Source organism: Monopterus albus, unplaced genomic scaffold, assembly GCF_001952655.1.
Source record: "Monopterus albus unplaced genomic scaffold, M_albus_1.0 scaffold61.1, whole genome shotgun sequence".
NCBI classification, from domain to species: domain Eukaryota; kingdom Metazoa; phylum Chordata; class Actinopteri; order Synbranchiformes; family Synbranchidae; genus Monopterus; species Monopterus albus.
In genome coordinates, this window is record NW_018127941.1 from 881,738 (window position 1) to 902,116 (window position 20,379).

At 39.8% G+C, this 20,379-nt stretch overlaps 1 protein-coding gene across 1 annotated transcript in view; it reads right to left on the minus strand.

Annotated features, from left to right (window-relative positions):
* Positions 1 to 91: 91 nt before the first annotated feature.
* osbpl1a (oxysterol binding protein-like 1A) overlaps positions 92 to 20,379 on the minus strand; it is a 24,168-nt gene continuing 3,880 nt past the window's right edge. Inside the window, exons 7-28 of the mRNA XM_020603347.1 lie at positions 20,261 to 20,372; positions 18,560 to 18,627; positions 18,428 to 18,472; positions 17,567 to 17,640; positions 17,300 to 17,363; positions 17,095 to 17,196; positions 15,176 to 15,307; positions 14,949 to 15,030; positions 14,481 to 14,587; positions 10,055 to 10,208; positions 8,596 to 8,785; positions 7,757 to 7,832; positions 5,698 to 5,832; positions 4,368 to 4,465; positions 4,047 to 4,229; positions 3,810 to 3,917; positions 3,492 to 3,581; positions 2,324 to 2,450; positions 1,983 to 2,096; positions 1,763 to 1,886; positions 1,584 to 1,674; positions 92 to 803 (exon numbers count right to left, since the gene is read on the minus strand). Of these exons, the coding sequence (XP_020459003.1) occupies positions 701 to 803; positions 1,584 to 1,674; positions 1,763 to 1,886; positions 1,983 to 2,096; positions 2,324 to 2,450; positions 3,492 to 3,581; positions 3,810 to 3,917; positions 4,047 to 4,229; positions 4,368 to 4,465; positions 5,698 to 5,832; positions 7,757 to 7,832; positions 8,596 to 8,785; positions 10,055 to 10,208; positions 14,481 to 14,587; positions 14,949 to 15,030; positions 15,176 to 15,307; positions 17,095 to 17,196; positions 17,300 to 17,363; positions 17,567 to 17,640; positions 18,428 to 18,472; positions 18,560 to 18,627; positions 20,261 to 20,372 (2,379 nt within the window). The 3' untranslated portion in view covers positions 92 to 700. The remainder of the gene's footprint in view (positions 804 to 1,583; positions 1,675 to 1,762; positions 1,887 to 1,982; positions 2,097 to 2,323; positions 2,451 to 3,491; positions 3,582 to 3,809; positions 3,918 to 4,046; positions 4,230 to 4,367; positions 4,466 to 5,697; positions 5,833 to 7,756; positions 7,833 to 8,595; positions 8,786 to 10,054; positions 10,209 to 14,480; positions 14,588 to 14,948; positions 15,031 to 15,175; positions 15,308 to 17,094; positions 17,197 to 17,299; positions 17,364 to 17,566; positions 17,641 to 18,427; positions 18,473 to 18,559; positions 18,628 to 20,260; positions 20,373 to 20,379) is intronic.

Consider the following 20,379-nt stretch of genomic DNA (forward strand, 5'->3'; position numbering starts at 1 on the left):
ATTTAAAATATAGATATTAGGAACACCTCTGAATATAATGTAGTTCACTACAACAGCACCTTTAACTATGACCTCAATAATGAATCTATAATTGAATTTATACATTTATGACAATCTCACCAAAAAATGAAACATTTTGAGATTCATAAACACAGATGTTAAGGCAGACGTGTTGCATTGAAGCACATAGAGATGTGCAGGTGGTCATAATGTTATGCCTGATCGGTGCGTTTTGTAGGCCTGATTTCTTTACAAAGGAAAATACATGAGGAGAAGTGGCATCCACTGACTGAATGACAAGATGAGGTCACTGATGATTGACTATACACAGATATACATTTTGAGAGAGAACACTATTATGAATATTTAAAAAAGAACAAAGACACTAAAACCATGAAGTCCTTTGCAATAGCACCTCTCTACTGTGCTAAAAGTCCATTGTGAACAGAAACAATCTGACCTCAGTGAAAATACAAATGCTACATTTAAAAACATTATCTAACAACTTTACATTTAATAATGTTTAAATATTGACAATGGACTTTTTATGCACAGTTTTACCATCATAAAGTAGATTAAGGCCAAGCAGTTTGCATATTTCTTATTGTTACTGTATTTATTTAAAAAAAAAAAAAGTATTAATGTTGCTCTGTACAGAGGACACTGCACAGTGTTAATTTCTCTATGCACAAAATGTCCCTTAGTAAATGTCTGGTTGCTGGTTGTATTTCCTGTCCCAGTAGCTACCAGTAAAGAGCCAGTCCTGGGAGCTGGTGTGAGGGTTCTGTCCCTGTTGAAACCACCTGAAAACACAGCAGACACACATCATCACATCACAAGGTTATGGGTAATCTTCATGACAAATGACTGTTGTGATCATTTGCTTTTGGCTAAAACAAAATTAGTGTTACTCTATCTCTGTGCTTGAAAGCAAGGAAAGAAATAATTTAGTCAAAGAGCTCCTGTGGTGTTTGAATAATTCCATCTAGTGCCAGAAAGTGGAGCTGTCATGCTGGCGGAAGAGAGAGCTGATTAAATATACTGTCTATACATTGATTCTTCATCATCAGTAATTCTGTGTCCTATGCAACAGGGAGCAGGACACAGTTAATGAAAACATTAAGAGAACAGTAAGTGTTTAGAAACGCTGAGACTGCAAGGTCACACGATCACATCACATCGGCTCTAACCTTGGGCCCAGGAAAGGACTCCTTAGCATCAAAGCGAGCGTGCAACAGAAAAATAGCACAAGTGAAGAGAAAATGCAGATATGCTTAAGAATTTCAATGCAAAAAGCATGAGACAGTATAGATAGAGATGATAAAATTGCAGCATCAAAGAAATAAACTGGATTCAACCACAATTAAAAAATGTGTACAAGTTATTTGAATGCATGTTCATCTTACCAAGCTTAACAAAACAGAGTTGACAACTGTCACACTTTAGTCATATTCAAGTTGTTTTATTAATTTGCTAAATTATGTTTAATAGGAAATAGCAACTTTATATATTTATAATCTAATCTTTGTAATATTAAACATCAAGACATTTTAAGCAGTGAGTTCTCCAGTCCACATCCTCACCTCGTCTTCCACTCTTCATCAGATCTGGAGCGGTTTTTGCGAGCAGCTCTCTGTTTTTCTTCAAGCCTTTTCTTCTCCTCACTGGCAAAGTCTATTTGAATAACAACATTATAGTGTATCAGACTGCAGTTAGAAGATCTTTTTTTTTTCTTCTTCAGTAAATTACCAACAATTAGTACCAATATCACCGTTCTCCATAGCTCGTATGTCTGGTCTCAGCCTGGAGTCTGTCTGAGGAATGACTCCCTCCATCTCCTTATGCAGCTCGTTCAGCTGCATTGCAAAGGATGTGAAGCTGTACATCTGCAAAAAAAAAAAAAATCTATATTAAAATATTGTACAAATCACCTCCTACTGCAATTTTGAGACTACAGTCTTGTGTACATTAGCCAGTAATACCTGGGCAGAGTTGACTGGTCTGGGAGGGATTCTCCACAGCAGCTGGCTGCCAGGGATCACGTCCACAGTGTCTGCAGCTGGTGAGGGAACCTCCTCCTGAGTCTCACTGCAGCCCTGTAAACACAAAATGAAGATATAAGACAAGTTTACATATTAATTAAGCTGTCAGCAGGATCAGTATTACTTTATGCTTATTGGCAGAACAGTATTAATTATGGTTGTTAGCATCTGATATTTTCAACTGGACTTTTCTGTTGTTGGCCCTGATATGATTCTTCACACAGTGAATCAGAATAATTAACTGATGATTCTCCTCTGTTCAGTAGATAAACAGTTCTTACTGCTTTGCTGCCTTTTTTTTCTTCTGCCCCTTTCTGATCACTTTTCTTATGTACTTCATAGGCAGCAGGGTCGATGATGTATAGACACTCTGTCCACTTTCCATAGAGAGCACACAGCTTCTTTTTGCTGTGAAAAACACACACACACACACACACACACACACACACACACACACACACACACACACACAATTATCCTCAGGCACATGCACCAGATAATAATGTTGCTGTTTTAGCACTAGAGTTTCAACAGATAAGAACTTCCTGGCTAAGAAAAGTTCCATAAATCAAGATAAACACTTCCATGTGTGGCACCACACTGTTGAATTTTCAGGTGCAGGAAACATTCTCTGTTAAAAAGAAGTTAAAAAGCCAGATCACACACACAAGCAACAGCAGACATCATGCAGTGTGAGCAAGCATGATTTTCTGATCTCTCCACTCATTACCAGCATCTCGTGTTGCCATGTAACTCCCCCCAGTGTCACTTTGTAAATGAGGGGAGTTAGGTGGCACATCTCCCTGTGTATCTGTGTATTTCATGGTGCATATCTTTTTCTTGTGGTCATGCACAATATTTGTGTCCAGTCCTTCATATGTCATCACTGGAGCTGTTAAACTGCTTGTCCTTTGACAAATAGTTACTTTATGTGTTTCGGTAACATGTTAGCTGCCTTCTTAGTTTTTTAGTTGTCTTTTCTTTATTTATTTCCATTGTCCACTAAAGCCCATGTGCAGAGCTGGATATGATGACAATGAATTATTAACTGGGTGAATTTTTAATTGATAATTTGCAGGATGATTTGATTTTATAATGGGTTCTGATGTCACACCAATAAATGAAATCAGCACGGTGACCTCTACCAGCCTACTTAACTTTCTAAGTCCTGATTTTAAAATGAAGCATATTTAAACAGCTTACTTAATCATATTTGCTTTAAAATATGGAGGTATGAAAGAATATGTTTTGGTAGGCCTCGGTCATACATTAATGTGGCAATATGTGCCAATGACTATGATCCCAGATAATACCGAGGAGAACTCTTCAGACACTCATGTCTTATGTTGCAATATGCAAAACCGTGATTAACAAGGGTAGCGGGGCAAGAATTTCAGTATCCCCCACCATTATTCAAATGACTTTTGTAAACATCAGCGTAAACTGTACCTTTTATCCAGAATATATCCTTCGACCTTATGCAGTTCTTTGCCAAAAAGACCGCATGGTTTGAATTTCAGAAAGCACCTTTCTCCAGTTCTAGGTGAAAAGGGTGACAAACAGCATATTAGGCGCTCACTCTCTGCTGGGTGAATCATACAGTACATCCTCTTCTGCTCTGTCCATCTTCCTCTTTGCCAGAGTGCCTCAAAGTAATTATATCAGCTTTATCTGACTTCTTCATAAATATCTAAACTTATAATCTTTAGAGTAGTCTAACACATGTGGTCAAACATTGTAATTACTGATTTTTTTTTTTTTTTTTACCTGTGGTTGATCACCTCTACATTTCCATACTGCTCAATCCATAGCTGGCCCACAATAATGTTGTGAACACAACATGTAGGATTTGTCCATGTGTAGGCTTCATTGTACCTGGAAGAAAAAACAGCTTAGGGAAAATGCACCAGCTCCAAATAGTGATGTGTGATTAAACCTACAGACCACTCACACAGAGGGTCAACTTTGGTGTCTGTAACCTTCTTGTGTTAAATAAACCAGTACTTGGGCAGCTCCAGTGTGATGGTGCCTTTTGGCTCAGCTTCCACACTCTTGCCCCAGAACTTGAGTTTGGGATAGATGGATCCATGAAACACAAAGTCTTGCTTCAGGCCTTCAGCATGGAAGGCACTGACAGGAGGGTGGTGGCTCACCTGCTCTGATATGACCCTGAAGCCAAGATCATCTCTAGGAGACCAGGGAAACAGCAGGTATCAAAGTGGGAGTGTTAGAGGACAGATTAACACGTAGCTGACATGATGAGTAAATATATAACATTAACATCCATGCATCCATGTATAACATAAGTTGTATAATCCCACTTACCTGACCAGTTCATAGGTTTCTCCGAGCAGGGGGTTGAAGGGTTTACCTGTCCGCTCCCACTGGGAAGCCACAGAGGACACCACAAACGCAGCCACACACTGTCAATGGCAGATAATTGTGTATAATCATGCACATTAAATTTACAAGTAAAGGTATAATACAGCAAAAATATGCCAATATTTGAGGCGGTTTAATGTGTGTTCAGACTGAATGGTGTTGTGTTTTTATGAAAGGAGCTGCATTGATTGGGGGTGGAGGGGGGGTATTGTAGTTATTGTATTTGGCCATGTTGTGACGAGTCAGCGTGAGTGGCTTCATTCATGTTTCCAGCCTGTGAGTTTCTGTTGTGTTTTGGTTAGTCATGCTGCTAACCTAATTTCTACCAAGTGTGCATCAACACAGTGTTTACATGGTGATTCACTTGAAAGGCTTTGCATAATAAGATACATCTACATTTTGGGCGTGTCTTATCCATGTGTGAAAAAGTTATGAATGGCTTGTGAACCTAAATATCATTGCAGCAATTTCTTGTGACAAAGTCAGACGTCGCTGAGAGGCTGAGCTCAGGCCTTGTTTATTGAATGTCTGTCGTGCTACCAAAAATATGTTTTATCATTTTTATTAAGACAACAGGTCAACTTATTACAATGATTACAATTACAATTAATTGGAATGTAATGAACTAGAATTACTGCTTTGTGGTGGTGTGTCTATACCAACCAGTCAAATTAATGGGTATGGGACTGAGCTGAGGTCACTGACCTTGACCGTTGACCACCAAAATCTAATCAGTTCATATTTGAGTCCAAGTGCACATGTGCCAATTTTGAAAATATTTCCTCAAGGTGTTCCTGAGATATGTTCACAAGAACAAGATGGACATATGGACAGACATACAACTCGAAGGGCTGCGGCTCTCGCCCACGTAGAGGCATAAAAATACAGTTTAACATTCAGTACCAACAAAAATGCATGGCATATTATTATGGGGTGTTAACTGTGGCCCAAATTTGATGGTGAATAGCAGTGAATGCTCATGCTAACATGGTAAACAAAAGAGTCCTCTTCCCGTGGATATCCACGTTTCGATCGTACCCTATACGTGAATGGTCAATGTAGCGCCTTTGCCGAATGATGGTGCTACAAAGGTTGAACCACATCCAACTTCTTCACTGCGTGGGGCTGCACTGTTGTATGGTGCTGGCTGCGGTCAATGCAATCTTCCGTAGACACGAATAGATATGGCTAAAGTTTTTCACACCTTTGAAACTCAGTCAGAATGTGGCCTAATTCATTTGCACGATATGTCCAGGAAGTTAGACTGTACTACCTTCATTCTCTCAATGGAGTCTGACGAGGTGTTGGCCTGATGGATGAGGTATGAGTGCTCCATGTACTCTGTCAGACGCTGCAGGAAGCTGAGCGGCTCATTGAAAATGACTGGCATTGTAATCGTGGACAGTTCCTGAAATAGACAAGAAGAGCAAATGAGGGACAAGGTTTTATTACACAGAGAAAATTAAATCCCTTCACAAGACAAGTATAATAAATATATTCAGTGTGGAAAAGACTACACTAATGCATGCACACACATCATTTGGATGTTGCTTGTGTCAAAAAATACAGCACATGTAAATGGAGGGTTTGTCTAATGTACCATTTTCTGCTGCATGAGAAAGTCTTCAAATAAAAGAGGTTTTTGATTATTTCATGGCATAATCTGGAAATAAAGTAGCCTACACAGTAATACTCGGCACACTAGTGAACAAGTTTCTACAGCCATGCAAGCGGCTTTGTGAGGTTGTGGCACTTTGAGCTATATGTGAACATCGCCATCTCTTTTAGCTCCGTTTTGGTCTCCACCAGCTCATGAGAGAAATATCTGCATGTTTAGCTGCTAAATGAGCTGAAACTCATTATAAAACACCATAAAGCTCAGATTAACCAATTTCACTTTGCAATATTTTCACAGTCATCTGATACATTATTATACTAATCCAGCCACTTTCAGTTTATTAATTGGCTCTAAAAATCAAGTACAGCTAAGGCTGATGAATGTCATTCATGTTGCATGTACAGTCACGTCTCAAAATACTGGGCCCCTTCCATTTCTGTCAGACAACACACCACTTCTCCCAGAAAACAGTTGCAGTCACAAATTACTTGGTTTTCTCATGTTTATTTCTTTTGTTTGAATTGGAACAACATAAAAAAGCCAAATCTGATAAATTCCACAGAGAACTCCAAAAATGGACTGAACAGAATTACTGACACCCTCAACTTAATATTTGGTAGCACACCCTGTGGACAAAATAACTGAAATCAATTGTTCTGTAACCATCAGTGAGTTTCTTCCACCTCTCTACTGGAATGTTGGACCACTCTTCTGTTGCCAACTGCTCCAGGGCTCTCAGATTTGAAGGGTTCCTTCTCCCAGCTGCTGTTATGAAATCTCCCCACAGGTGGGATTTAGATCTGGACTCATTGCTGGCCACATCAGAACTCTCCAGCGTGTTGTCTGAAACCATTTTTGATGCTTTTTGAAGTCTGCTTTGGGTCATTATCCTGTTGTAAGACCCATGACCTCTGACGGAGACCCTACTTTCTGACACTGGGCCCTACATTGTGCCTCAGAATTCATTTCATAATGCCATACACACAGTCAAGACATCCAGTGCCTGAAGCAGCAAAGCAATCCCAACACATCAGTGAACCTACACCATGTTTGACTGTAGGGACCGTGTTCTTTTCTTTGAAGGCTGTTTTCTGAAAACAGTGAAATGATGTGCTCAACCAAAAAGCTCTATCTTAGTCTATTCTGTCCACAGAACATTAAAGGAGCATCACATGCTTGAAATAGAACCATTTCTGATAATTTGCAAAGGTGTCAATAATTCTATCAAGTCCATTTTTGGAGTTCTGTGTGAAATGTATCAAATTAGCATTTTTTACTCTGGTCTTTTGTGTTGTTCCAGTGCAAACAAAAGAAATAAACGTGAGAATTTGTTATTGCAACAATTTTCTGAGAGAAGTGGTGCATTATCTGATAGAAATGCAGGGGTGCCAATGTACATGGCCATAAACAAAAGTATTCAACAAACTGGTTGTGCTAGGTAACTAAAATGATTACAATTCATCATGAAAGGAACTTGTGTTTGTACCACATTTCCATCCAATCCATCCAACAGTTATCTACACATTTCACTAAAAATCACCAAAGTTTGATTTGTTCTTTGATAACCATTAATATCAGTACAAAACGTCATAATCCATCCAGTAGCTGTTGAAATATTTCAGTCTAGACTATAGTGGATCGTCTGACTGCATGATATCGCCATTCATAAAGCCGTGCTGCCGACAAAGCCTAACAATATGAACACTATTCTCACCATTCCAATGCAGTTTCTCAGGATACTCCAAATACTGAAGTCATTTCTTGAAAACATTGGTGCAGGTAAACTGGTCCTAAAATGACACATTAACAGACAATTGTATTACCTCTATAGGACCCATATGATGGATTAGCTTTGACTTTGTATTAGTGCTTGAAATACAGAAATTTGTCATTACAGTAAATGTATCAGACATATAATAGCTACAGGTGTCATATGGTATTCAAGTGAATACAGTCAACAAAAGCCTTTAATGCACTGTGTGCCATTCTGGAAGAGAGCCCAGAGGTACAATCAACACCGGTAACAATGGTGGTTGGCTGCCTTGGATTCATTCATTAGCAGCTCTTATTAAGTACAACAGATCCAGAGGATCAGCCAGGTCAAACTACGGTAAAAGCTGGAGCTTGGATTCTATATTTACAATCACAAGAATATAATGTTTAAACCATGTAAAAATACATGAGGCACTGACATAATGTTTAAATTCAATGTGCATCTAAACAACATGGGATCATACTACACACTGATTATTGCACCGCACTTCGACCATATTAATATTTAACAGCTCCAGCATAGAGCTCTGTTTTTTTGCTTTCTCTTGCCTTAACCAGGCTGGCCCTGACTCTGAATTATTCACACTGAGGTGGAAACACCTGAGGGAGGACATAAAAATGAAAAAAAAAAAAGATCACTGAGAAAAGAGAACACTCAGACTGAGCTGGGTAATGTACCAGTGATATATTATAGCAAAGGAAGAAAAAAAACACAACAACAATAACAGTCTGATATGAAGATACAGGCCCTTTGTTGTTCATCCAAACAGCTCCGCTGACCTATGCTTTGTGGTCCCATTGGTTTGAGTCTCATCCTTGTCACCATGGTGATCCCCCCACAACATGGTGGTGGGGTTGCTGCTAGGACTGCTTAACATGACAGAGCCTTCACCCTCCTCCTCTTCGTCCTCCTCAAACGACTGGCTGGCCACCGTCTCAAAGCCGCTCAGGGAGAGCTCTGAGTCTGAGTCTAATGGGCACATGGAGATGATTTACTGTCAAGTGGCCATGAATTGTTCTTAAAGACAATTTTTTTTTTTTAAAGAAAGAGGCAAAACAGACCATTACCAAGTGAGTACAGCTGTCAGGTAGAATAGAATAGAAATCAAAAGATGAATGTAATAAAATCAGTTTATCCCAGTACCTGTAGATATCTTTTACTGTCTAACATTAAAACCAGTATCACCACATGCATGATAACAATTAGTGCTAGACAAATAAATGAGCCTGGCTGATATATTGACCAATATTAGCTTACTGCAGATATATTGGTATCTGTGTATATAGTATCTCAGCCAATAATTATGAAATTCCAAAAAAAGTGTTTGAGGTCATTTAGAAACAGTGTTGCCACAACATAGTTTTTTCCTCTAGAGGACTGACAAGTTCATTTTTCAACTGTGAAGTGTTCCACTCTCTTGGTTGCAGTTCTTTAAAAATGATAATAAGAGACATTTACAAAAAATGTTTATCTGGCAAAGGCTCTGCATTGACCAGTAACGTATGGGGGACGATCAGGATGTGGATGCTCATGGGAAGAAGGCTCTTTTGTTTACCTTGTTTGCATGAGCATTCACTGCTATTCACTATCAAAATTGAGCCACGGTTAAAGCAATTTAACAACATACTATATATTTTCATTAGTATTGGATCGTAAACTGTGTTTTTTTTTATTTATCAGACACACTGGTGGGAGAACTGGGGCTAAGACAGAGTAAACCATGTTAGCAGCATGAGTAACCAACACACAACAGAAACTCATGGGTTAAAAACGTGAATGAAGCCACTACGGATTGCATCGTACATGCCTACAACACTCCCTGTTGCGAACTCTCATTCTCCAAGCAACACAGTGCATTAAAACACAGCAGGGAGTTGTCTTAATGTGAATGTACATCACTTTGCCATCACACTGCGCTCTGGTTCTATTATGTTGCAAGACAGTTTTTACCTCAACGTGAAATATTGTTACACTCCTATTAACTTCTATGAAACTTTTCTCCTAATATACCAGACAAAAACTGATTCCAAACAAGCAAATATTGTTCTTTATAATTATACAAACTGGCTATCATCAACTCAAACGATGTAGTCCCGATCATTAACTTAACTCATTCTATGTATTCAAAGACATTCACTGGCAGGAGAAAGCATTCCACTGTGCTTACAGGTGAACGGGAGTGGGAGCTCACTGAATCTCCTGCATCTCCTGATTGCGTTCGATAAGTTGTTAACTCACCAGACAGAGCTTCGTGGAACTTATCTTCGCTCAGCGGTGAAGACCCCTTGACGATGGATTGCTCAAGTTCGTGGTGCTCTGTGGCCAGAGTCTGCAGCGCTTCAGAGAGGATCTTATTCTTCCCCACCTCCTGCTCCAATTTCAGACTGCGCACCTGAGCTCACCACACACATGCACAAAGAAAGAGACTAATGACTCACAGAAACATTAACCAACAAGAATTCTATCTTCATCATTTGATAAGTAAAGACAAATAAGTGTCTACCAATCATGAATATTTTATTACAACTCTCATTACAAAAAGCAGACAAATGCACATAACTATCAGACTGGCTGTGATACCAGTGGGTCTGCAAATAAATCACATGTTGACTGACCGATCCTCCCTCCTGCAACTGTCCTCTCATGATCAGACCCATGGACAGAGACAGAGGTGGCGCTGAGAACAATGAGCCATGTTTATCCGTAACAGAGGACAGCTGCCTTGATACCGTTATCTCAAATTGCCTGCTGAGGAACATGATTCCCATGGACAAGACAAGAGGGAATCAAATGACAGGTAATGGACTCAGATATAAACTATTAACCAAACCTTCCATTTGGCCAAAGAATTAGTGTTGATGATATGAAAATGTGCTCATTTTTCATCTGCACTGTAACAAACAATCTTTTCCCACTGATGTGTAAATATAAACTCAGAGATCACTAAAAAGGAAGTGTTTTACTTTGGGCTGCCAAAGAAACAAAAGAGGGAAAATTCATGATAAATCATTATCTGTAAAACGCTAATCAGGACTGGATCAGGAAGGGCGAAGTGGAGAGAAAGTGCTGTACAATGCCAGACTACTGATCATTTGCCATTACTGCAATATACAGAACTTTAAAGAGGAAATTCTTGTTGCCTGACCCCTCCACATGTGTCCCTAAAGTGCAAGCCAGCACTGCAGGAGCTGGAAGTGAATCAGTGTCTCTCCTTGGCAGGGAGAATGAGAACAGGCCCCATTGCTTCATTCCCGCTGTGTGCCGTCACATGTAGACTGAGATACACTGTACATGTTTGAGAGTTTCCTATTGAGACCAAGTCTATTCATGGTGAGCTCTATGATTCTGTGAGCCTTTCTATGTACACTCTGTCTCTGCAGAACACAGTTTAAAAGGCTGCATAGCTGAGTGACTGAGACCCGGCCCAGGTGTAAATCCTGAAAGCACTGTACTGGGTCTTAAACTGAAAACATTCAAATGGTTTTGGTATCATGGACACATAAGCAGTGCTTCTAAAGATCCCAAAGAAATTCAGCTATCTTGTTTGTGAGATGAAGCTGTGTTAGTGAATGCGAGTGGGAGGAGAAAACATGGTTCACATGCTCGTCAAGACCGAAACACCTAGTGGTTTTAATAATTCAGACTTTGGTATTCAACACTCTTGTCAATGTTAATATGCAAATTTCATGTTCTACAGGCAGAAACCAGCAGGTGTCAAACAGACAGGACTGTCTGAATCTGTGTACTAATGCGTGAAGGTTAACATGCCTTGAAAAATAACTTTTGATGCACTGCAGGGTCTGAATGCACTGCTGAGTGCATCGTTGAGTTGTTGAATACATATATCAAGGCATGTTACCATGTCTGTGCAGATTCTCAGTCATCCAGGTCATAGTAAACTGAAAAAACATAGAAAAAAAAAAAAAAAAGATCAACTGGACTAGGTTTTTAGGCTGAAGACGTTTCACCTCTCATCCAAGAGGCTTCATCGGTTCTGCCCGACTGGCGTTGAGTCGGAGATATTTATCCCCATCGGTGGTGTTTCAGTCCTTTGAAGGCCAACAATGTCCTGTAATGACTCAGTCATTAGGGTCTGGTATCAGTGAGCGTCGTTACCCGTCTTTGAACCCTCACATGGGGACTGACGCCTATTGTCCTGGTCTGAATTAGGATGGACATATTTGGGCAGAGATCTCAAAACAGAGTTGTAGATGGATGACAAGTTGTGTTACTGACTCAACGCCAGTCGGGCAGAACTGATGAAGCCTCTTGGATGATATGTGAAACATCTTCAACCTAAAAATCTAGTCCAGTTGATTTTTTTTTCTCAGCTTACTATGACCTGGATGACTGAGAATCTGCACGGACATGTTAACATGCCTTGATTTATGTATTCAACAACTCAACAATGCACTCAGCAGTGCATTCAGACCCTGCAGTGCATCAAAAGCACTAGGTCTACTATTATCAGTACAATGAGCAGGGAGTAGTCAGTGACAGATTCTCACTCTAATGTGACATCTGGTTTGGAAAGGGTCGCAAATGAACAATAGGGGTGACAGGACATTATGCAACATAAAGATAAAACAACAACAAAAAAAAGACCATCTCGCTCTGAGATCTTTAATGAGGACCTACAAAACTGAAATAGGAGATTGTGATTTGGATGAAAATTAGATAGGCACTCTTTGATATATGCTACAGATTTTATGTGAGTGTTGTTTTAAATTCAGTCAACAATTTACATAAATTCTCTCTATATTGGTTCCTTTTAAAGCTCTACATATCCATTTCATCCCAGTCGCATTTTCTCACATATGCCTAACCTTCAAATCATAAAAACGTAACCATATACACTTGTTTATACAAAAGAACTTGCACATATGTAGCACTGAACGCTCATGGTGGACAATATTAAAATGCAAATGTACCATGGGACAATATAAATGTGTCCGTTGTATGTAAACTCCATTTAAGAAGCATTTTTCATGCTACTTCAGCTCTATCTAATGCTAATTCAATTCTTAAGAATTCCATCTCGGATCTACATCTCGGCTGGTGTTCTCTACTTCTTATAATCCACAGGCCAGACAAATTAGACACATTATTTTAAAACACTGGCCTATTGTGTCAAGTGACCCTAAACTACCAGTCTACAGTTTTAAGAGAGCTCATAACAAAGGAGATAGCATCATACACAACATGCTTCCCCCTAAACCTTCGACCGCTTGGATTCCTGATCCCTGTCTGGGTAACTACAAGTGTGGAAATTGTGTACATTGTGACAACATGTATACTACATACAATATATAGTAAAGTCTTCTTTCATCCACAAACTGGCAAGAGATTTAATATCACCAGTTTTATTAATGCTTAGATGTCCATGTGGCATGGTCTATGTAGGCCAAACTAAAAGAGCCTTAAGGTTGTGCATTGCTGAACATAAAGCAGCCATTCGTTCTAAGAATGAGGATTGCAGTATGTTACTGCAAATCTTTTTATGAAATTTAATCATGAATCAGCAGCTACCTTGCAGTTCATCCATATTGAATGTTAAATGTTCTCCTAGAGGTGGAGAAATTATTTCAAGACTTACACATTGGGAACATTACTGGATTTACACTTTGGACACAATGAAAGAAGACTTTTCATTAGCTTCATTAGCTTTTTCAAAGTATCATACATACACATAGTTTATATTGGCATTTTCTTGCCGTTTTTGTATTTATTTTTGAATATATTGTCTTTTTGGGACATTTATACTTTCTTATATTTTTATTGTCTCTTCACTGTGTCTTAATGAAAATGATAAAACATATTTTTGGTAGCACGACAGACATTCAATAAACAAGGCCTGAGCTCAGCCTCTCAGCGACGTCTGACTTTGTCACAAGAAATTGCTGCAATGATATTTAGGTTCACAAGCCATTCATAACTTTTTCACACATGGATAAGACACGCCCAAAATGTAGATGTATCTTATTATGCAAAGCCTTTCAAGTGAATCACCATGTAAACACTGTGTTTATTCAAGTATTATGATGTTTAAAACTATATAATGTTTTACATTGTATCACTTTTTCTTTGCTGGAGGAATGTAATCTATCCACTGAATCCTTCCATTATAATCAAATCCATTGAATCATGCACAAAGAAAACCCGTCTGACAGCTTGTAATCATTGCATTCCACTGGGCCGCTTTCATAAGGAGGTGTAAATTGTGCCTGTGCTTTCTTAAGAAACATGTTTTGTTTTACATCTTCTATATATCTGAATGTCACAGAAAATAAGGATTCTGTTGATTATAGCATTTATAGTCTGCATATGTAAAAGGATCAATCAAATGACAAAAAAAATGTTTTCTTCCTTAGCTCTCATCTACAGAAGCTGGAAGGGTTGTTACACATCTTTGCAGAAACAATGTCCTGGTTACAAATTAACTGTGGAGTTTTTCAAATGTTGTTGTAATTACCTCTCTTACACTGGTTGGCAGCAGAAGTTTCAGCGCTGAATACCTCTAAATATAAGCACATTAATACGAAAACGCAGTCTTGTTTATGATCTTAGTAAAACATATAAATATATCCTGTGCTCTTATCTGATGATAATCTGAAAACCTGACACACAGCAACTAACTCACATCTGACACGAAGCTGACACTTACCCCTTCCTGTTTGGAGAAAAGCCTGAGGCAGACATTGAGACTGGAGCTGGTCTCACTGGACAACTCACAGATTTCCTGCATCTTCTGCAGTAGGGCTGATGGAAAACCTGAGGGGACAGGCACACTGATGACAGACCCGCCAGCACAAAGTAAAGGGTGAATGAAAAAGTCACAATCCGCTTAAAAAAGTAGAAAGAAACTGAAGCAAATGTAGAGAACAAGTTGTGGTTTTAGAAACCACAAGCATAGCAAGCCCCTGACGACAGCAACAGGTGGCGCAGACTCTTATGAGAATTTCAGATATTATTCTACCAGTGCTGCTGATTTCAAGCTGCTTGATGATCATTACAATTTTGATCATAAAAGTTTTCATTTCCATTCTTGAATGGTTCAAATCCGTCAGGTTCCCTTGTGTGCACATTACAAGATATAAAAAAACCTAACTGACACTGAAATAACAGGTTTTACTTTCTGCCAGCCCATTATTTTTCAGCATGGACAGGAAAGATGCCACCTTCTTCTCCAGCTTCTTCTGGCTGGCCTCCGCTGCCTGGTTTCACAGAGACAAGAGGAGACAGCAGACTGAAGAAAAGCAGCACAAAGGGTGGGAGGACCAGCGCTTTCTAGTTTGGCAAAAATAATATGGATCATTATGCTGACATGCTATATATACACATATATATTTCTGGAACCACCTGTAGTGAGTCCGTTAGCTCCCCGAGTGACATCACTTCCTCCTCCTCCTCTTCCTCCTCCTCCTCACCCTGCTCTTGGGAGCAGTAGTGTGTGCTGTAAGCAGAGTGCTTCTCCAGGGCATCCAGCCATGCCTAGAAGACAGTGTTCTCTAATTTACGGTAAGATTTTAGAGATATTTAGGTTAAACATTTTTACATCCTAGATAAAAAACAAAAATTCTCTTGTATTAGTAAAAATAACAAGCAACCCAAAGATATACTAAATGTGTGATATCAAAACATTTTAAAATTGGGTTTTCTAGATCAAGCAGGTTTCAGATAGAACACTCCAAAACTGAAATCTCATCTTATAACATAATAGCATAAATATAATTGCAGCCATCATGCTTTAGATAAAATCAGCGAATTTGTACAGATTACATGTATTTACCACTCTGATAAAAGCTATCCATTAATTACTTAAAGGAAGTTAGGATATACACTGATGACTGTTTAGATCTGTTTGACATAGTTTGACCTGGGAAATAGACTAATTCCCTTATTTAGAGGAAAGTCAGATGAGAAGGCTGATACCACTCTGTTAAATATAAAGTTTGACACAGCACAAAGACCGTAAACAGCACCTCTAAAGTTACTGTTTTTGTTTAATCCATGCGAAACCTTAAGTGTAACAATCACAAGTTTACCTGTTTCTTTGTTTTATGCTATGCTAAGCTAACCAGCTGTATTTCCCTATTCGTTTACCACCAACAGCGTCCATTTACTGTACATTATTTTTGGCAGCCTTCTTTTTATTACTTCTTTAGCGACTTACACTGACACACACTCATAGCCAAGATACGAAGCAGTCTCGTTTCCCAGACTTTTTCTTGGCTGGAAGCATTAGGTTTCCACAGGGTGCATGGCAACATAAACCGCCATAAATCGGTGAATAGGTGTTTTTACAGATCACCTGTCATATGGTCTGAATAAATGGGATAATTAGTCTTAGAGGTGCTGGTAGGATGTTATTCATGGACAGTCTATTTCCAGTCTCCAGTGGTGGCTGGCTGTAGCTTTATACTTAACGTACAGACATGAGAGTGATATTGATCCAACTATCATCTAACTCTCAACTAGAAATTGAATGTGTATTTTCCAAAACGCCACATTATTAACATTTAGACATGAAAGGTCATAGCAATTCAGATACAAAAATAAAATGCTCCAGCACTAATTTGTTGATGTTTGCTCTTCATGGTCTACATTTTTCTGTCCTCCTGTCTGTTCTTCTTTTCACTGCTCCTACAGTCTCTTTTTTTTTGCCAGTGAATTTCTACTTTTTGGGCTGAACTCAGTAGAGTCACCCCCATGGGTCTATAAGCTTTAGGTGTATTCACACTCATCCCTGTGCATCTGCTGCAAGGTGTAACCAGACATAAATCCATTGAGGAGCATGGTAGAGTGAGTATCACATTACTAAGAAGTATTCACAAACTACCTCTAAAAATTTACCTCTGAATTTCTCTCAGACACCTACATATTACAGGTTCAGCCTTTATGTGCAGCAGGCACAGTAACTTAAGCTAATAATAGCCTTCTTGTGACCAAGTTCATTCAAGGTAAAAAAAGTGACTCACCTTTGCACAGTTTTTGATGAAAACAATCAATTTTGAGATTATAAAACTCCAAAATTACATTAAAGCTAGAGTATGTAATTTAAGGTAGCACTAGCATCAAACTCCAAATCAATGCACCCTGCTCCGCCCAGTGCTCTGTTATACTGCTACACACTCTGCCCAGCTCTTCAGTTATTTGTCTTTATGAATAAACAATAAATGAGAATGCAACAAAAGTTAACAATTAAGCAGAAATATCTTTCGGATCAGATCTTTCAGAAGAGCAACTGAGATTACAGCCAGAGGAAAAACAAAACCTACTTTTCTCATTGTCTCTGGGTCATTTTTAGGTGATACTTTGAAGTGATGCACACTGTCATCAAAGCACTTGATGGTGAAAAAGCAGTTATCTTTGGCTCGGATCTAAAAATGAGAACATCAGAAATAATGCCTTGTTTCAGTAAACGCACACAAATTCAATGCAGTGGCCAACAAAATTGAGGGCAGATATTAAATGTCAGCTTACCAAACACTGAGCATGTGTGAGGGACTTACAGCCTTGCCTTCTGACACTGGCAACAGCATCTGACCTTTACATGAGAGACAGATGTTCCTGGGGTTTTTTCTTTTGCAGGTCAAACATATGACACATTTTCAACTGAGATACCAAAGTCATAATTCTTCTCGTTAGCTTATTTCTTTATCGCCTGTTTCTAATCAAAAGTGTACAGTACTTTCATTTATCTATCACCGAGTGTGACTCACGGAGCACAGACAAGGTGGTGGCACCTACTGTTTTGAGTACCAGGATAAAACCCCATCCTGAAGGACGACCCAGTAGGAGCACCAGCCAAAAAATCTCGAGCTCTGCAGGACCAGATACAAACGAGTTTCAGTGATGTCTCTTATTGTTTAGCCTGTTCTGATTTTAACGGTGGCTGACAGGGCACCCAGCACATTCAAGTGGAAAAACATTCATGAATTTGCTGCACTTTCATTTTAGAAACACAATGCAAATACTATAAACACAAGCAGTTTGAATGCACACAGATGCTTGTTCCCTCACTGATGACCTCAGTGGGTAGTGAAACTGAAATAAATTCTTAGGGTTTCCAAATATAGTGGTCACGTAATACAGAAGCTGCTGTAATTGCTTGTTTCTGACTTTTAAATAGCACTCACATTAACACCCAAGTTGCAATTACAACTGAGGCTATTTTGAGATATGGATTAATATGCATGTTGTGTACTAGTATTTCCGGCACCAGCCTGGTGTTAGTGGGACTGAGTCATGTGTTTATCATAATGAAGGTACATCACTGTACTCTACTGGTGGAGCACAGTAGATTTTGGACACCAATGGAGCTCTGTGACACAGAGCAATACACTTTCAAACAATGCTTATTAGCAGGATGACGTCATTGTTGCTTTTGTGTCCTTAAAGCTGCTATCAATATGTTTCTCTTTGCAACAGATCACACGACTCCTTGCATGTGCCAAGGGTCGCTAGTGGTGGTTACCACAGAAAGATATTAGTCTATAAATGCAGTATGTCAACCTGCTGAGTAGATGTTCTCCATTCTGCTGTTAATTTCTCAGCCTGATATAACCTGGCTTCTCTCAGCCACCAGAGATAATAATTCCCAGACTTTACCTTCCAGAGGAGTCCCTCGTACTTCCTGACATGTCTTGTCATATCCTGTTAGGGCCACAGGTGAAAAACATGAAGAAAATAAAAAACAAATCAAATTAACCTTAGGAAGCTGAATACCAGCTGAGCACTTACCCGATGAACGCTGCCTGTAAGGACGTGCTTCATTGCTGTATCGCTGGCCAGGTCAAATGCTGTCTGGCCTATTTGTTATGGACACACAAGTAAAGTGGGGTATGGAACAGAGGTATAAAGTGAGGAAAAAATAATGTTTCTCACAGACGTCTTTGAGGAATGTGTGGTTTGTAAAAGGATACAGCTGGTGCTGTATACTTTTATTACTGAAGACTTAAACCAACAATGCAGCAGTCTGTCTCTGAGTACTTTCAAAGTTCACTTCCCTTTCTGTGACTCACAGCCTCAAGCATACTCACTCCTACTGAATGTATGAGCTTTAAAAATGGGTCATAAATGTATAGCTTCATTTTTAAAAGAGGCCTAATAGTTTTCTAACAGCTGGGCACTATAGTTTTTAATCAAAGTGACTCAAACAGGACTATTTTTAGCTGCAAAGGAGCATGGAAATAAGTATTTACAGCAGCAAGTTCACTGTAATGAAGAAACAGTTGAATCTGTGTTACGTCCGCGGATCAGGCCGTCCCTGGCACCTCGGCAGCTGTTACCGGGGCCATCAGCGACTCCACCCCTGCTCACGTAGGAACACGCTCCCGGCGACGAGGCACACCTGCGCTCAATTAACTTAAACACGGCGCTGGTGTGTCCTCGCTGCCAGACGATCTCTTAGTCTCCTGCCGGTGACTTTGCGTGTTTCTTGTCCTGGATCCTGATGTCGTCTAAGATCATCCTACCCTGGTATATTGGTGTCATTCCACTGTGTCGACTGGAGTAAGTTTCTTTACCTTGGTTATATTTGGTGAACTGACTTCTGAGGAGCTCTTTTTGTTATTTTTGAACTCATTACCAAGGAGCATCTTCTGTTGTTTTTGAACTCATTACCAAGGAGTATCTTCTGTTTATTTTTGAACTCATTACCAATGAGTATCTTCTGTTTATTTTTGAACTCATTACCAATGAGTATCTTCTGTTTATTTTTGAACTCATTACCAAGGAGTATCTTCTGTTTATTTTGGAACTTATTACGGAGGAGTGTCTTGTGTTTCGAGCTGCTGCCTGGTGCCGCCTATGTCTCCGTGGGCCTTGCTGTCGAGCGACAATCGTTGGTTGGGGTCCACATCCATTGCCTGGGTCAGTTAAGTGTGGGCGCTTGTTCCTGTCTGCATACCTCGGCGCTGGGTTCCAAGCCCGCTCTCCAGCCCGGAGCCAGCAGTCCTCTATACGCAGGTCACCTGTGTTGTGCTCAGCTTCATCACACCCTCATCTGCCTATTGTCTCCTCTCTTAATCTCCTTCTCTGCTCTATACGCAGTGCCAAAACCTCTCCTCCGACCCCGGGCGGCTCCTCCAGTGGTCCAGTCATTTCTGCGGCCCTATCACCCGAGACCCACGCCGGCAGCTCCGCGCCTGATCCTCGCCACCTCCTTTCCGTTCCATACTCTGTCAAATAAATATCTCTCTGACCTGAGTTTGAGTCCTGCCAATTACTGAGTCCAGTTGCTCTGTTGGTGTGCAGCTTGCCGTAACAATCTGAGCAACAGTGTGACTCTTTGAAGTGTATTTTGTGTTTTTTTTGGGAGTGACAACTCAGCTTCTACAGAACACATTCAGAGTTGGTTTTGTGAAAAACAAAATCTTGCAAGCCTTATCTTTTAAAGACAGGCGTCACTAATGACTGCCAGCTCTGGCTGATAGGCCTTACCATGCTTGTTCTTGATGCTGGGGCTGGCTCCACTCTTGAGCAGCTTTAGAGCACACTGCTTCTGGCCTCGATAGGCTGCACAGTGCAGCGGCGTGTTATCCAGCAGATCTGTGCAGTTG